At 38.0% G+C, this 18,519-nt stretch overlaps 1 protein-coding gene across 4 annotated transcripts in view; it reads right to left on the reverse strand.

Annotated features, from left to right (window-relative positions):
* CDK17 (cyclin-dependent kinase 17) overlaps positions 1 to 18,519 on the reverse strand; it is a 54,774-nt gene that overhangs the window by 16,759 nt on the left and 19,496 nt on the right. For all 4 annotated transcript variants that reach the window (XM_009698707.1, XM_009698709.1, XM_009698708.1 and 1 more), the window contains one exon: positions 16,191 to 16,324. In XM_009698707.1, the coding sequence (XP_009697009.1) occupies positions 16,191 to 16,324 (134 nt within the window). The remainder of the gene's footprint in view (positions 1 to 16,190; positions 16,325 to 18,519) is intronic.

Raw genomic sequence — 18,519 nt, forward strand, 5'->3', positions numbered from 1 at the left:
AGATTCTGTTTTTCACCAATTTGTTGTTTTCCAGCAATAACATGTGTTATTTGTAAGACAAGAGGGAAACAAAATTAGTTCACCTTTCAGCAAATGAAAAAAAAATATTTTTTTTTTGGGGGGGTCAACTACACATTCTTATCACATTTTTATTTTTAGTTTGGCTTTAACCTCAAACATGCCAGAAAATGAAATATCAAATATTCTCTTAAAGTGGCCGGTCACCACCACAGAGATAAACGGGCAACATATTCAGACTCACAAAAAATAGGCAGAAATTTCCAAAACAGCAGGATTTGATTTCAGTAAAGGTAGTTTACCCAAGGAAAGAAAATCATGCTCAGCATCAAACTATACAATCCACCCCCCTGGATTCTACCCTGAAGCGAGGACATCTCTAGAATCACCACTGTTTTCACATTTTTCTCCAGCAGAAGAGGGAAACTCCAGATTTCTGCTGGTGGACCTCAGATTTAATCAATACTGACCTCAGGGCAGTAAACTCTGCTTGATGTTACCTCTACTCCATCTTACCTATCACCTCCAGCTTTCAATTCTGGGCATCCCGAGCTAACCTAAATGCTGGCAGCTCCATCCCCCATTCGGTTCCCCTCAGGCTTGGCCATCTGTTTCTACTCGTGTCTTTGCAGCAGCTTTGAACTATTTCAGCAAGCTAAATCATCGAGAAACTATCTCAGGCGAAGTGCATTGCTTCCTGCCAGCTTTGTGCTCCAAAGAGGTTCAGTGTAAGGTCAGAGGAGCTCACAGCCTGAACACAGGGTAAGAGAAGCAGCAAGGCATGCCCGGGAAGGCAGCAGCTAAATTGGTTTAGGTTGCCAAAGATCTGGCTCATCAGCCTTTTCAGGACTTGAGATCTTGGTGGACAACTTGCTAACCTTTCAGTCTTGATCATGTGTTTGAACTACGTATATGCATGATCCGTACATGGACCTGGAGCAACAGCAGAGCAAAAAATATCAGTTAAAAATATGTATTAAAAAAACATGAATGCAATTCGGCAATTAGCTGAGTTTCAGGTAGGACTGAAGTGCTAGTATACATCCCCCAGATGACTGATCGACATATGCTATTCACTATGGCCACTGGGTACCGGCAGAAATTTTTGGAGAGAAGCCAACCAAGCGTTAACTTCTGGCAGCTGACCCTCCTGTTTTCCTTTCCCTCCTCACACCCCCTTAGGTACACAGCACAAAGTCTGTCAGCTTCGATTTTGCTGCCCAACATCAGCTTCTTTCTGTAACTGGAAAAATCAGTGTCTGTATTTCTTATTTGGTACCGAATTTTTGAATTGTCTTTAAACAAAAGAAGTACTGTTCACATAATGACCCAACGTTTTGAAGTTCAATTAAAAGAAAACAAAAGGATGTCTCAGTTTTGGCACCTCCCTATTTCTTTACTAATTTTCAACTTTGGTATTTCAGATTTTTTAAAACATTGGCAATTTTAAAACTGCCTGTGTGGTTTTCAGGAGAGTGGAAGAACTAATTAATTATAATGGGAGCTAGCAGTAATCCCTACAGTAAAACAGGGATTTATTTTCCACTAAAGAATTTTCCTTTTTGACAGGCTCTATAACGCCATTTGTGTAACAGGCAACTCAAATTCAGTGCAGTTAGAGTCATTTGAAAAGCAAAATGTCTCTCCCCTACTGAAGAGGGCTTCAGATTATTAAAAATAAATAGATAAATTCTCCCTGTAAGTTATTGCATTCCTCAGAAAATTCAGGTAGCTCATCAAAATAGATGAGCGCAAAGGAAGGAGCTCCATCTTGCCTTAAAGAAAGCAGCTGGATCAGCTCCTGGCAGCAGGAAACCATGGAACTGCTGGAACAAGACTGGGAAGAGGACCAGCATCAAGCCTCTGCTTCCTATTGTAATCCCAGATCAACAGTGGGGCAATATCCTGATTTTCTTTCTCCTGTTGCTCAAGAACATAAAATAAAGCAGCAATTTGACAAATTCCAAGACAGCAGAAGAGCAATAGGCTGAGTTTCTTCAATATAACTTCCTGAACACAGCAGACATCATCACTATCCTATATACCCTGTGGCAAAACAGCCTTCTCCTACTCCTGTCTATTAACTCTATGGCACCAAAACCGGCTATAGTGATCTCTTCTTACTGTCCCATAGCACTTGTTTCGCACTAAGTTTTTTAACAGAGTCTGTTTATAGGTATACTTAAATCACGGACCACGACTCAAAGGCCTCCTGAAATACGGAGTCGATTGTACCCCAGAGCTCTCCACTTACACGTTCTCTCCTCCTACAGCACTCATCCTTGGAGCAACCAGAGGGGTAATTCACAGCCTGGAAGAAGCATCTCCAAGAAGTATTTCCAAGCAGACAAAGTTGATGGGTATACAGGAAGAAGGAAGCAAAGACAGTCTTTAAGCTGTGATGGCAATTGGAAAACCATGCCATTAACTGTGCACGGTCGGTTATACCTTTTCCAATAGAGAGGCAAGGAAACAGAACAAGTCTAAGATGCTTTACAGCTACTAAGGATTCAGTACTTTGGAGTCCGGCTACGAAAATATGATAATGGGTGCTAGTGTAATTCTGTTACAGAATTCCCCTTCCTTCGTTCTCAAAAGCTCTGCCTATGCCATTTTTGCAATAGGCAACTGCAACCCCCCCATGACTTACTTCAGAGACATGTGACATCCTCAGATCTAAACTGAGCTTAAGCTGTAAATTTACATTTGGTGCTCCACAGTGCATAACACAGATACTGTTTGAATGCAAGTACTTACTGATGCAAAGGCCAAAATCTAGTCCAGTTTTGGGAAAAAAGCAACAAACAATAGTCTACTTTAAGTATACACCAACAATCTTCACCCCCACCCCTCTGCAATGTCTGTCTGAAAAAAAAAAAACACCAAACCAATCAAAACCAAATAAACCAGAACACAACCTGAGGGGAAAAGTAGAGAGAAAATTTTTTCAGGATTAAAATATCTGGTTTTAATACAATTTCTCTACTTATATTTCTAATATAACGGACCATACATTACAGTAATCACTCTTTTCGTCCCCTCAAAAAATGTGTATTTAGTGCTGGAAGCCTAAATTTTTGTCATTTTGTAAATAAAATCAAAACACTATCCATTCTCCGTAATTTCTTAGAGATATAGAAAGTTTCTTTTCTGAGAGGAAAACATCCTGATTTCATGGAAACTGCAGCAGGTACTTGATAGATTTTTTTTCCTCCTAACAATCTACCCTACTCCTCCGCTTGCAATACTCATGCATATTTGGCTATATTGAAAGGTCAACCAATCCAAGACTTCTTTCTTAAAACCATGTATTAATATTGTTACCTGCCAGACAGAAGCTTTTAATGACACCAACATTTGAAAGATTATATATAAAGTTACACATATAAAGTCACATATATAGTTTTCTTTGTATTATAATTATCCTTTACCTACCTGCCTAAAATAGGCAAAATTGAAGAAAGTCATTTAGACTGCAAACCCAGATACATGAAAGACAGAAATTATGATGTTTTGTTTGCCTGTATCACCTTAATTCCTCCCAGTTTTTGCAATAATTGAAGCAACCACCTCTTGGGAAAAGAAAGCAATCATAATTAAATGCTATACAGCAACATGAAAGGGGATTCATTAGACGTGCATGAGAGAAATAAGCACAACGCTTCCTAGTGGCTAAATAGAAAAAACTGGAAACTAAAATTACATCAGTTAATTTAGTTAATTTAAATGAGACTATGTTAAAAAGAAAAGCAAGAACCCTACCATACACCAACCAATTTTGAGCTTTGAGTGTTCAGGCTGTTGGCACTTAGGTAACCTGACGGCAGCAAGAGATTCATTCCCCGGCTGCGGGCTCACCCCGGCAAACAGCCAAGCCCACACCTAGCTGAGTGGGATGCAGAGAAGATGGAAGGATGGTGAGATGGAGGTAATGACAGTTTAACAGGGAAAACAAAAGCTGTGTGCCCAAGCAGAGTGGAAAAAGGAATTGATTCACTGCTTCCCATCGGCAGGCAGGTGTCCAGCCGCTTCCCAGAAAGCTGGGTTTCAGCATGCCTGGCGGTGGCTCGGGAAGTGGAAGCCAAACGCCATGGCCACAAATGTCACCCCTTTATCCTCCTTCACCCCAGCCAAGCACCACGACAAATGGTAGAGAAGAGCCCTTTGGCCAGTTTGGGTCGGCTGTTGAGTCCAGGGGAAGCAACTCATTTCCCCGCTGGTGCTGAACAGCCTTTACAGAGAGGCTGTGGCTGGTCTTCACGTCGGAAGCCTGGAATTGCATTTAGATGCAGTTGCCATCTCCGCTCTCTCGTGGTGCTGCTGCAGCCATCCCATTGCAATCTTCCTATTGCTCCTATGGTAGCAGCAAAATTTGCTCTTCTGAACCCCATTGCTTGCTGCTGGTTTGGCATGGAGGGCACGCAACGTTAGGAAACCGATTTTTAAGAATTTCTATTTCTCTTAAAACTCTCTGCAATTCCATGAAACAATGAAAAAAAGACACTTCCTGGCCAGAGGACTTTGTCCATGCTAAATTTCAATGACCAACTGAATCTAATGATGTGCTAGTGTTTCTTAGAAAAAAGGAAGAAAAAAAAAATTAAACCAAGGAAAACAACTAAAACCAAGAAACCTTTTATAATGGAAATTATTATCAGGCTGTTAAAAATGCAGGCTGTTACAAGATCCTGCTACAATGCTGTTCAAAGAAGTAATAAGGAAGCACATGAAATGAATGGCAAGACTGATAATTTTCCCTATGCTCTTTAATTTTTGATACTTTAGATTTTGAGCTTGTCAACACTACAGAGTTAAATGTTCATTTTTAACACTAATTAATTTTGCATCCCTTCATGATTCTTTTACATTTTTGTTTCATTTTTAAAGGTAGTAAATTAGAGTAACTCCCTATCTCGTCTTACGTATCCTTTTTTAAACACAACCGGTGTGTAAGTGGTGTACACAGACCCTCAGCTATGCAAAGGGAATCTGGGAGCATTCCTTTGTAATTCTCAACAAGCAAAGGTTTACTGGAATGCAAAACCTTAGCTTTTGGGGCCAACAAATCACTCCAGGTAAAACAAACTCTCTTTTGCAAAAAAATCCATCAGTGTTCAGTGAATGTTGTACCGTCAAATGCTCAAAAGCTTTCAGTTAACTGTATGTTGCTTAATGAGTTTTTTTTTTTTATCCAGTTCCAGAATATATGCTGGAGAAGATACTCAGGCACCATTTGCTTTGCTAGGGCAACCAGAATGCTTGTGGCATTTTCCTTCTCCTTCTAAAACTCAAAACTGCATTTTCCATCCTCATGTGCAATGCTTATTCTCAGTCTTGCTTTATTACTGGTATTACTGGTAGAGAAATGCATACTATTTTTATAATTTGCCTGAAACGAGAGTCACATTTGTCTTACTCTGCTTGATGGCAGAGAAACATGTAAGCACTTGTGACACTAATATCACTTTGTTTTCCATGGAGATAAACTACCCCAACTCGTGCTTATCTTTACCATCTATTTCTAACGCTAGCTACAGCAAATGCTCTGAGAAGAGCTACACTTTGTCGAGCCTTTTCTTCCGTCTGGCTAGCGCCCAACCGCACTGCTGTAACTTGATGGGGATGTTCTGTCTACCACCGACTACTTGCACTTGGGCACAAGAAAAGGAGGCAGGTATTTCAACTGAAATCCTGCAGGTCCTGTGAGTTGAGTAATTTAACATTATAAGCAAACAAACATGCCTTCCAAATAAAAAAAACCCCAAACCACCTCCTGTTTTTCACACATACTTGGAAGTAAAAACCAAAAATCCGAACAATTTTTATTTCTTTTCTTCTGGTTCCCTTTTGGATGGCCCAAAATGCTGTTGCAAATACCAGCTTCTTGACTTGCCACCCATAGTAAACCACTGACGAGTGTTTAACACAAGAAGTTTGTTACCATCTTCTGTTTGTCACATCTGGCTCTCAAACAACTCTACTCCTTTGCTAGCTATCCTTTTCTCAGCTCCTGTTCTCCATCATACAAACTTACTAGCTACTTCTATTTGCTTGACTTGGCCCATGTAAAATTCTTTAGTGCCACAGCGTGACGCTTTTCAGAAAGTCTCATTCCTGGTCAACAGATCAATTTTCACTTCTCTTAAAACCTGTCAGAAAAGTACGTTTTTCCACAGAATGAACCTATTCTTATTTGTGAAAGCAACACTGTTAACTTTCTGTACTTTAAATCAGGTATTAAAATCAAGAACTTCTGTTTTTTCTTAACTCACCATTTATGTTTTGCCAAGATGCGCTACAAACTTCAGTAAATTTCACTGAAGTGAAATAAAGATGACTAACTCAGGACATAGAATGTTTGAACTGTACGTGTTAAAACTGCTCTAAACAGCAGCAGTTTGAAATTTGAAATATTCACACTTTTTAGTCTGTCTTCTGATGATTCAAGTCCTTACGTCTCTGACTTGTATAGCACATTTAGACAATAAACACTAATCTTTTTCACAAATCAGAATAACAATAATAAAAAATAAAAAACCAGAAAATTGCCCCAAGGAAGGATTTGTTGAAGTCTTCCTGAGTCCCATTCTCACTCTGCTACAAAAAGCAGAAAAAGAAAACTGAGACTACTTTTACTTCTACCCTTGAACAAATGTGCCAATTTGCAGACTGTTTCTTTCTTGCTGCAGTAGCAACAATAAATCTTTCTCAAATCTATTGGGCTACAAATGCCATTGATCTTTCAACTGCGAGGCTGTTTCATGCTGCTACTGCACTTACAACGGCAGTAAAAAAAGAAAGATTTGGGCTTCTGCCAGTGAAAGCAGGATGCAAAAAAAAAAAGGGCAATCCTGTAGTACCAAACAACTCGTCAGAAAAACTGGAAGGGAAAACCATGATAGCATCGGCCTCAGTTCACTATTCCTTGAATCTTCAGCTAATCTAATGGCCGACTACCTCCAAGCCCGGTATTTCACTGCCTGTGGCCAGATGTTCCCATCGTTTTTTGGAGAACAGGCTCTAAGCTAACGACGCAATGATGTGGTGTAAGAAAGTCAACTGACAGAAAACTACCTCTTCAAAACAATGTGAGTAACGATCTGCTGAGGTAAGTTTAGGAGCCAAGAGGAGAAGGAAGCTGGCTCTGTCAGGAGAAGGTAGTCAGGGGATGACACACACTGTACTGCCAAGCTGGATCATTACATACCAATCCTTACGGCCTTGGTTCTTCAGTATACTGAGAAGTTACATTTCCAGATCAACCACTACTTAAGGTAGGTACTTATCATACAGTAGCAGACAACAAGCTCTCCACCTCTCCCTGAAATCTTAGCTTATCTTTGAAGACTTAGTATTGTTAAATTCCATCAATACAATTCCGTTACAGCCTCACAAAGAATTGTTCTTCTAAGGCTACAGACGTCAGTCTGACAGCCCAAACAATTCACGATAGATCAAATGAAAACTCTTTGCTCTCTTGTGTAAGCATCGGTCTGAATTGGCCTTCTCACCAGTTTCAGGGAGCACCAGCGAGACACGTCAGCTGCAACCACAAACTGTTCACTAATAAGCCACAGTGCTTCTCTTCACTCGAGAATACTTAATGAGATCTAAAATGCTACATCATATAACCTTCTATGCAACAAAGTTCAACTTCATGACATGCTGCTGTAAAAAAAAAAAATAATTAAAAAAATCCACTTTTTACAGTATTCTTTTCTTGCGCATTTTAAATAAAAATGTGTATTATGTGCTACTTCATGATACACAAAGCAAACAAATTAACTGAAAAACATTTTCTTATGTCAGTGAGAATTTAAACGTTCTAATATACAACCTCATATGCATGTACTTACTGTACCATTTTAGTATCAAATACCATACGGAGTTTTTTCTGAAGGTTGCCTTTATCAAATTTCAGTGCATTTTTGTCAAATGAGAGAGTTAGCATAGTTGAAGCCAACTGGATACCCTACAGAATTATGACATGCAACAAGACTGCTAGAGGCAAAAACAAACAGGAAAAAAACCTAACCCCAAATCAGAGAACATTTATAGAGAATTTTGGTTTGGTTACAGACCTGTAGACCTCCAAAGTCTTGAAGCAAAACACCACCATATGCATCCATCAAAAGAAACCTATAGCATCCTTGCAGCACGCTATTTTAACACCTTTATAAAGAAGCCTCGATTAGTGTAACCAAAAAGACTATTTTAACAGCTGGGATGAATTATCTGTACCAGTTTCCCTTATAGGCATATACAACCATCATCATTCCCCCACTCAACTGACAAGTGTAACTATAATTTCACTGTGATGCAGAAAGTACATTTTTTTTCTGCCTTCTGCAGAATGGTTTATACCTGAATACATTTTCCCTTTATACCTGAATGTTGTTATTTTACTGAAAATGTTAAATCACAATCAATCGATTACTATTCTGTTAAATTTGAGGAAATGGTCAAGGAACGTTTTCTTCTGTTAGAAGCAATAATGAAAATATAATCTTAAGAGCCATCTACAAAGGATCACTGCTACCTCTCACTCCATAAATCCACGCTGGTTTTCAGCCAGTCTATTGAAATGCAACACAATTTAAGAAAGTATCAATTTTGAGCACTGAACCAGGTGGCTTTTTATATTTGGGACAGAAATGATAATGATCCAAAATATGGAATTAATGTATTAATTCAATCAAGAGGTTTTTTCCAATATGTTAATCAAATGTAGTACACAAAGTATTTTCAGGGATATTATCATGAGACGGAGTCCATAGGCTATTTCAGACCCAGAAGAAATACCAATGACCACAGATGCTGCATGTTCTCTGCCCTCTCCCCAACATAGTTTGCCAGATTTGGTGTTGAGATGCTAGGAAAAGGAGCCAAGTGTAATCAGTGAAATATCGATATTATTAAGAATTCTAAGGTTTAATCTCTACTTTGGGACTAGGAGCCACATTTTCCCAGCACATCTACTATCATCAATCAACAAACAAGGACTTTACTGCCAGTAGGTCAAGAAAGTTATCGCCAATATCTACAGTAGCTATGGTCATTCAAATAAAAATATATAGTATCTGTTTTAAAAGTACAGAAACCAGAATTGCAAACAGATAGCTTCACTTTTATTTACTTCAGCACAATGAAAAACTTATGAAATCTTCTAAATATCTTTTCAGTAATATTTGTAACAATTAGTATTTTTGAACCCACAAAATTAAAATTCTAGGTAAAGAATTTTTTCATGTAAGCAGTCAAAAATATGAATTCTGAGCAATCCCTTCTTCAAAATACTTTTAACAAGAATTTTAATTTCATGAACATGCTGCTTAGACTACGGACTAGTTGAATAAAAATTGCTCTTTCATTCTTTTTTTCAAAAAAACACAGGCAGTTTTTTATTTACTTCATATCTCCCAGCAGTTTTAAGGTGAAAGGCTCAAACTGCTCAGCACAAATACCGGATTCAGAAACTGCATTCCAGGAGCTTCTATCCACAACCAATGAAACCAAACCAAAACAAATACCTGTGACATAAAACCAGTTTCGAAAAATCTGAGAAAGGGGAAATGAAAACTCAAATGTGAGACATTACTTTCTTTTCATCAAGCGTATTAATACACAGGAAATTTGTGACAAATTGTGCCAGAAATACTTCAAAATTCTTCTTGGGTGGTTTTTTATTTTGTTTTGTTAGTATTTTAGTGCATCTCAGAGAGCTTGTAAGGAAGTGAACTTAGTATAAGGAAGAGTAAGAAAAATAATAATAACCATGAAAAGATCATGTCTGATTTTGTTTGTCTGGCTAAATGATCACCTAACAATGTATCACCCTGTGGCACTAGCCTCAAATAAACCCTGCTGAAATCCAGGGTCTGATGGCTGTTTGACCCAGTGGTAGGTGCTGGGCAGTAACACATGCTAATAAAGCAAGCTCTGCCTCATTTACTACTATATCTTCTTGACTTTTAAACATAGGTTTCTGTATGTTTTCATCAGTTTTTGTAACAGAGTAGTAGGAGAAACTGCCCCAAAGAAAAAGGTAGCATAAGTTTATCAGCTTACAAGAAGAATGAGGTGGAGGGGAAGGGAACCATAAAAAAATACCATGAGAAACAAAACAGAACATATCACTGCAAAAACGCAAACTTGGACCTTTAAAACAGTTCTGTGTAATATCAATTACTAACATAAACCATGCACATCAACACAAAGCTGCAAATACCAAAGGGAAAGTCCCATAAGGAAACTGGCTAATTCAAAATAAACCGACTTCTTGAATATGGAACCTGGAAATCTGACCTTCCCGGACAGGACGGTCAGGCTGGAGTACAGGATATATGAACCTGTACCCAAGTACTGACTTCTCATCGGCTGCATTCCAGCGATGACTTGAGAGGTGTTTTGTAGATTGCTGAACACATCCAATACGATAGCAAACTACTCTTAAATGGAACTTAAAAGGAAAACCGAGTTATGAAAAAGCAAGTCAACAGCCGAGCCTTACAGAAAGGGTACTGCCTACCGCAGTAACTTTTCTAAGGGAAGTAGCATTTGCAAGCGGAATGCAAGAATTTTAGCATCAGGGCAAAAAAGCATCAATTGCTGATAACAGACAGCTACCCCTAGAAAATCCAGTAAAAGCTGCATTAAAGAAGTCTGTCTGTTATCCAAGCCGAAATTGTTTTTCTTGTTGTAGTGTCAGTCTTCTTCTGTAGAAGAAACGCAAGTCTGCTAATCAAACAGGTCGAAAGGAGGTTCATCACTTTTGTCAAAACCATACTAGTCACTTAGAACACGCACTTGTGTTTTTAGAAGAGGGATTTCGAAAACATCAAACTTCATGTGAACTTGAAAGCAGGAATTTATAAAAATAATAGCATATTTTCTAGCGTAACCTTGCAAAAGGTAGAGATGGTTGCCAAGCATGACCAAATAGAGATAACACAGTGACCACTGAAAATCAAAAAAAGTCTTGATTGTATTCAGCTTCAATTTTTTTCAGTCTAGTACTGAAATCTTCTGGTAGGTGACCACATGCTTAGATTCACAGAAGAGATGATCAGAAGAGAAGCTACGCATTCTGAGGAGGGGCAGAGAAGGCAATTAGGCAAAATCCAGTAAATAAGGCAGAAGGGTTTAGAGGGCTGTCAAGCACAGAAGGAAGGGGGAAAGAACCACCTTTGCTCGGAGCAGATACCACGTAGTAATGCCTGCTGGGGATCCAAGGGAGCCTCCTGAGTGGCAAGAGATGTCTTTGATACAGTGCTTCCTGCTTCCAAAACTAAACACTGTACTGCCCCGAAAGCCTGGGTCAGTACTGCCATCCAGTCTGCCGTTCAAGAATTTAAACAATTAACGGAGCCAAGAGTGCCTATTTGCACATGGGAACGGGGACCTCCAAACCATATTCTCATCTGAAGCCTACAAGCAGAAAATCTTAGCGCTACATCAGTTGAAACCTCGATTAATTTTGCAGGTTTCTCTCTGGAGAAGGCACGCTTGCCCAGCTGGGCCAACACCAGATTGTGTTACTTGGGCTGGGTCAAGACCCCCAAACCAGCCACAGCCCTGGGAAAGAGCAGAGCTCACCAAAAATTATTTCTCATCTATGTTCTTTCTTTCGGAAGGTGACCAGTACACTGCATATATGACTACAGGATCACATCCTAGCCTTTGTATTTCTCTCTGTTCAGCTAAAAGCACCAACCCTACAGCTAACCCTCCTGGGGAAGAATCACACCCGACAGCAGTGTGGTAGGAGCTGCCTGATCTGGAACACGCTCATGTCACTGATGTGACAGTCAGATGGGCAGGAACTGTTTCTCAGGATAAAATATCTGGGAAACAGGCTGGCGAACAGTGGGTTATGGCCCTCTGCCAGTTCACATGAGAAGACAGCTTACAGACCTTGGACTGGGGGGAAAGGGAAACAGATGTTTTAATTTGCACAGACTGTATCTCCCTTTTTTTATCCACCACAGTTCTCAATGAAGCCTTCACTACCCAAGTGTACAGGCACAGGGCCCCCAGCAAACACTTACGGCTTCAAACATGCATTTATATTAACGCATTAGTGCCCATGTCTTCCCTGACAGCAAATCAAAGTGAAAATGCTTTAAGCTGTAACTCCATGATCTGGAGGAGTGTTTTTCATTACACGATGAAAGCAACTACACTTAAAATACGAATTCGTTCTTAGCCTGTATTGCTTCTGGTGCTTGAAAAAAAATTATTCCATACATCTGTTTTGATAAACAGTTTTACTGATTTACTAAGTAATCATTAATATTAGCATGAGATTAGTAGACATTTTAATTAAAACCTAACAGCCGTTTGAAGCCAAATTCCTCACACAATAGATGCTTACACCTACTGTCAGCATGGTTCCTGAATGAGGGGAAGGAAGGAGAGGGGGGAAAAAAAAAAAAAGCAAGTCACTGCTTTATGGACCATTTGTAGCCTGTGGATTGCAGGCAAAATAAACTTTATCTAGGCAACACAATGAGATTCTGGTATGTTCTCTTTGTTTTCTAAGCACACAGTAACAATGAACAATCATTTAAAAAAAATAAATCTTGTCCCACAAAGGCAGTGTTGTTGAATTCAGAAGCAAATGCTTATCATCTCCCTGTCTGTAACAGTCATGCTGGCCTAAATTTTACGTCATTTGGGGGGGATGACAGATTGAAAGCTGGGATCTCCGTGGCTGCTACTGTGGATGGGAAGTGTTCATTCACCCCAGCAGATTTTCCCCACGGAGCAGGATTCCTTCTCATCACAGTATCACCACTTCATGTCTAAAATACTTCATATTTAGCCTACATTGCCATATGATAATTTCCTATCTAAACCAGCTCAACTTATGGTTCTGAAATGTCAGCTTTTTATTGCTATGGAGATTCTGCTACAACAAACACATTTTCTAGTTGCATCTCCATTGTCTATTTCCCACTTCTCTATCTTCCAGAATATTTCTGTATCAAAATTTTAGAAAGATCAGGTTTTCTTTCTCAACAAAATCTTTCATATACTGTGGACAAAAGAATCTGTCTGCTCTTCCAGAACGTTACAGTTTTATTTGTAGCTCTGAATTATTTAATTATTACAGAGAAAGCAGCTTTATTATATGATTCACTACAGTGGGGATGGACAATAAGAATCAAAATCTGTATTCTACAAAACATCCCAGGAATACTAATACTCAGTATTGGTAATTAACACTTTGATTACAGCATACATGTTTTTAGTAAGCATTTTAAAAAAAACTGGTTGGTTTTTTTTTTTGGGCTGTTAATTTTCAGAATTCTAGGGGAAGTTCAAGCTAAGCATGAAATATTTGGTTATATACACAAAGTTCTTACAAGTAAAAAGGACTGTTCCGAAGTTTCAGCTTTACCTGATCAGTCACCTTCAAAAAAAATGAGGACTTCTGTCAATTCAGAGAAAAAAGCATATATAACCAAGAAATTATGCACAAAAATATTACAAACAGCGTGAATATTGGCCAAATTAAACACAAAAACGGATATAGTCATAGTGTGACTGCCACAATCATCTTAATGCAGAGGAACGAGAAATACTGCTTTACTGAGTTTATCCAACTTTGTATATTTAATCAAATACATTCTACAATGGATTTCAAGTGTGACTAACGACTTCAGCAGACTACAGCAAAAACATACTATCACACATGTACTAATTTACTCCAACCTGTATATATAGCATACAACTATAACTCACTCTAAATGACTATAAAGGGTCTATGGCCTCAAGCTATCCAATGATGTCTAGATATGACAGGTCCCCGCAAACCAGCAAAATAAAACTGAAATAATAAAAACTTACTTCAAAACAAAGATTGTTTCTTTCTCTTTATGTAAGCAAATTACTACTATTGAACCAGCCAGCTCCATGGCACAAATCACCCAAGGCATGCAGGCAATATTTGGTACAAGAGGAAGCCTTTATCTGGTTCCCTCAAAGGCCAAGGAAGAAAGTGATCCTGTTCCACAAACAGCAAAACCAGTAAAACCTGGTTTTCTATGGATGTACGTGTTCAGACTCAATTCATATGTTGCCACTGTGGTGTTTAATAAAGGCTGCACCTTTCCTGGCATGAGCAACCTCTCCTGATGTAGAGCTTTTTTCACAGAAATTAGTAAAAAATTAGCATCTGAGATTTCTATCTATCTGTCATAACTGACAGAAAATGACCCACGGGAAAAATAGGAGGAGGGAAAGACAATGTAATCACTTAAGGCCTTTTCACTTAAGAAATGAGAAAGTCGACTGAAAAGATTAGTATTAGAAAAGTATTTTAACCAAAGTTACAAAGACTGTTACAGTTTTTTTCCTCTGGAACGCACAAACAGGTAAAACCCTCACCTTCTCTGCTGCAAAGCAATTCCAAGAAGTAAACTTTAGTCAACCAAAAATATTTCTCAATTACAGCATTCTTAAAATTCAGAAGTGAGAATGTGCGCACTTAAGCTTGAAATCTTATTGGCTAAGTCCCTGTATCGATACTGAAGCGATTTGGGGGAAATGTTACAATTCTCATAGAATATACATGAACAGCTGCCAAAAAATTCATGCTTTCATTGACTGAGCCAGTAGAATTAACGTTAATTCTAACGATCAGAAACAAGCATTTGAAATTTGGAGAAAAATGAGAAAATTAGCATTAGATAAACAAAACTGAAATAAAAGCTTCCCAGAGTCTCTTAAACAGTAATATTAGAATTGTTTCACAGTTAAACAGGCCAATGACAAGAGGTTTTTATTTGACATCTCCTGAAATATTACACAGGAATCTTCTGAACTTTAGTGACTATTCTTGAGTTCTTTTGTAATTTCTTTTAGTTTCTTGAATCCTAATCTAAAAGAGAATCCTTTAATGGTTCTTAGCCCCTCTGGAAGCCTTGACATGTTTCCATTTCAGTTTGGTAGTGTGATTATGTATCACTAATTTCCTTATTTCTTTCCTGTTCTAAATGTGCATTCCAAAATGCAGAGAAACAGTCAATGAATAAAAATTAAATAATCCTTTTAAGTAATTTCCTTGATTTTTAGTTTCTCCAGCATACATTCTGATGCGCAAGTTTTCACAATGACTTTTTTTTTTTTCTTAATTTAAGCATCCTGCATAAATCAATAGACCCACCTTAGTTCTCCTAAGTAAATGGTTTAAGAGTCTTTAGATCAAACCTGAGATTAACATACAAATTTAGGAATTTGAAGACAAAACCCCTCAGGTGCAAGAAACAATATAAATAATTAATACAGCTAATTCACAAGTTCTTGGAATCATATCAGCATTCCATGGCTGGAGTCTTGGAATTCCAAGCATAACGGAACATCTCACAAATAAAAAAGTTTTGGCATGTACACCCTACTGTAACTTCTCCAGATGTGTTTCCCTAATCATGTATTTGATATCAGCCTTTGAATAAAGATTTAAAATCTTACAAACTATGCATATTGGTACGTACGCTCTAAAGAAGCAACTACAAAATTCTACATGCTTCTGTAACAAAGGCATCATTATAACCGTAACTTTTATACACTCAAGAAACAGGGAAGTGTTCTGTTTTTCTTCGCTAAGGGAAATGACAACAAAGCAAGCACAACGGTGGCTAGTATTCATAATGAGACTCATAAATAAAGGAAACTATGCGCACAGTTATTCGTAAGGTACTTTTCCTCCTTTTGTTTACCATCCTGCAAAGTTCCGTTCATTAAAAAACAGGAAGAGAGGGAAAGGCCAAAGCAGGCAGGACCATCACTTTACCAAGATTAGAAAACAGTCTTAAGTAAAAAATGTCTGAACAGTGTATCTTCTTGAATATACTCAGTGAATTGCACAGAATGTGACAGAAAGATATTCAAATGCTACACTTAATAAATTCTTCCCAAAAATCCAAGTTTCAAAACATATTTAGATTTTCAAAATTAACGGCTTATGAAACAACGCAAGATAACCATCTGATTTCTGTGTGGCAAACGGAGACAGAAATTTAAGTAATATTAAAATAATGCTCTCTGCATGAAATACATGTCAGAATAGTTACACTTGATTGCAAAGACAACCAACTCCTAACAAACAATTAAAGCAACCCTCAACTCTCTCATCAATTTAAATGATCCTGATATGAAAAGAAAATTACCTCCATTGAGATTCGTCTGTGTATCCGGTTTCTGAGACAAACACCTGTGGGAGACTGCACTTCATCAGATGATGTTCCAGAAGCTTGGTCACTTTCCCCATCTGACCCCATTTTCAGATTCTCATGAACAATATCTTAAAAATAATCCAAAGAATTGAAAACAGTTAGTCAGCATCTCAGCAAACATCTCTCTTGCACAGACGGAAAACTACTGCGTCGTTACTGTGCACCGGGTTATATGGCAGAGTCAAAGACTCACCACAGTCATGGTAGTCTTGATAGACATTTTATGGCTCAGGAATCACAAAATGAACAGGATTACTTTACAGGACTTCTACACAAATTTTATCATTATTTTTCTTATCTGGTTTGCAGCAGAACTCAGTTTTCCAAAACAAAAGACAGACAGTCCAAGCCCCGTTTTAATTCCGATAAGCCACCTTCCCCTCACAGCTTCAGTTCCCAAACTCCCTCACTACCTCTTCTCTTTCAGCTGCTCTTGGATATAAAACATTATTGAGAATATTTAACATTTTCAATTCGGACTACCTGATGTTACCACCTAAATGTATCTTCAGAAAGCTTAAAAAAAAACCCTGAGAGGTATAGGTATTATTTTCAGAAATGCCAAATATGGAAACTTCAGATATAAAAACACTTGGTGTGGATGCGTGGAGGAAAGGGGTGTATTCTTACCATCTAAATAGCGGCCTACAACGTACAAGTGGATTCAGCAGAGGACCTGATATTTAGAAGCAATTAAGTGAAATCTGTGACCTCATGGCAGAATTTAGGTAACAGACTGCCTGAGTTACACAATGTTGCAGGATCTTCACGTCAACCAAAATTGGTACTTTTAACACAATCCTATACATTCACCCACACAAAAGAGTTTATATATATTGTGTATATACATATACATTACTTTTGAGCACCACAGGATCTTGCAGACTTTGCAAGACAAACACGTAATGACTGAAGAGAAGATCAAGGTGGTGTCATTAATAGCATAAAGCACCAAATGACTTGCAAAAGGAGACACAATGGGAAATTGGCCATACAAGCAATTCACTATGAGTAATACTCCGTCATCACCTCTGAAACACTGAACTCCAAATTACTACAGAGATTAAAGACTTATAAAGTGCTTCAAAAGACACCAATTTCCCTGCCCTCTCCTCATCTTTGGTATTAAGCATTATCTTGTACAGGGTAAAAGAGAACCTGAGGAACAATAAAAAAATCTCAGAACCCTACACCTAAAAAATGCTAATATTAGCAAAACACACAGAGCTCAATTCAGCCTTACCACCAACATACCTGAAAATATTTAACGTCTGCACAGCATTACAGCAATAAAAAAAAAATCAAAAGAGAAAATGCAAGTTTTATCACTATCAACCAGCAAGAAAGCTGGATTTTCTAGAAAAAAAAAGCCTTTAGGCCAATGTTTGGTTATCAGCACATCTTCTAAAATGTTTGTCTAGTTTGGCTCACGTAGAATCATGTAGACTTCAAAGGATCAAATTCTTTCTCAGTACAAAGAATTTCCTTTTACAGAAAACAGAATGGATATAAAAAGATTAACTCATAAGGTACCGACGCCACATATTTTAACTCAAAGTACTGTAATTAAACACACAAACTAAGCATGCATCTCATGCACAAAGCAAATTTTCCAGCAGCAATGCGGATCTAAATTGGATTTCGATTAAAAATCCACATTGCATCAGAATTATCCCTGCAAGTCATGCTCAGATTTGGACTGGAGGGGAAAAAAAAAAAAAAAGCTGTGCTCCTTGTATACTAAGAAGCAATCTTCTGGTTTCAAACAAGGTAAATACTCATCAGTGCTTCTAAAGGTATGGTAGTTTGAACCAGAGGAAAAGATTTTCAGAAAGTGGTCCCTAAAGATCAGCCTTAACCTTAAGCTAAGCAGATAACATGTGACTTTTTTTGCCAAGTCTCTAAGAAATCTCCCTTATTCTCTGTAGTGACTTGATAGTTGTCTTTTAAAAAATCTCTAACAAAGTGTAGGAAGTTATTTTTAGTAATGTAAAAGCATTATTGAAAACACTATTTGCAGCAAAGCTGTTATGCCAGCATTGTGGTATCTGGTAAACAGCACATTCACTGTATCAGTTCTTTAATAAAGATGCTCTTTTAAAATACTTTTTTGAGAGGTCATGTAACCCATTTTAGCCATGAAAGCTTTCAAGCTTCTGTTTGTAAAATTAAGTGTAACAGCTACTGACAATTGTTCCCCAATCTATTTATCCTCATGTTAGTATAAGCCCATTGATTGTGCCCCAAAGTCTATTTTCTTTCA

Source organism: Cariama cristata, unplaced genomic scaffold, assembly GCF_000690535.1.
Source record: "Cariama cristata isolate BGI_N322 unplaced genomic scaffold, ASM69053v1 scaffold17374, whole genome shotgun sequence".
NCBI classification, from domain to species: domain Eukaryota; kingdom Metazoa; phylum Chordata; class Aves; order Cariamiformes; family Cariamidae; genus Cariama; species Cariama cristata.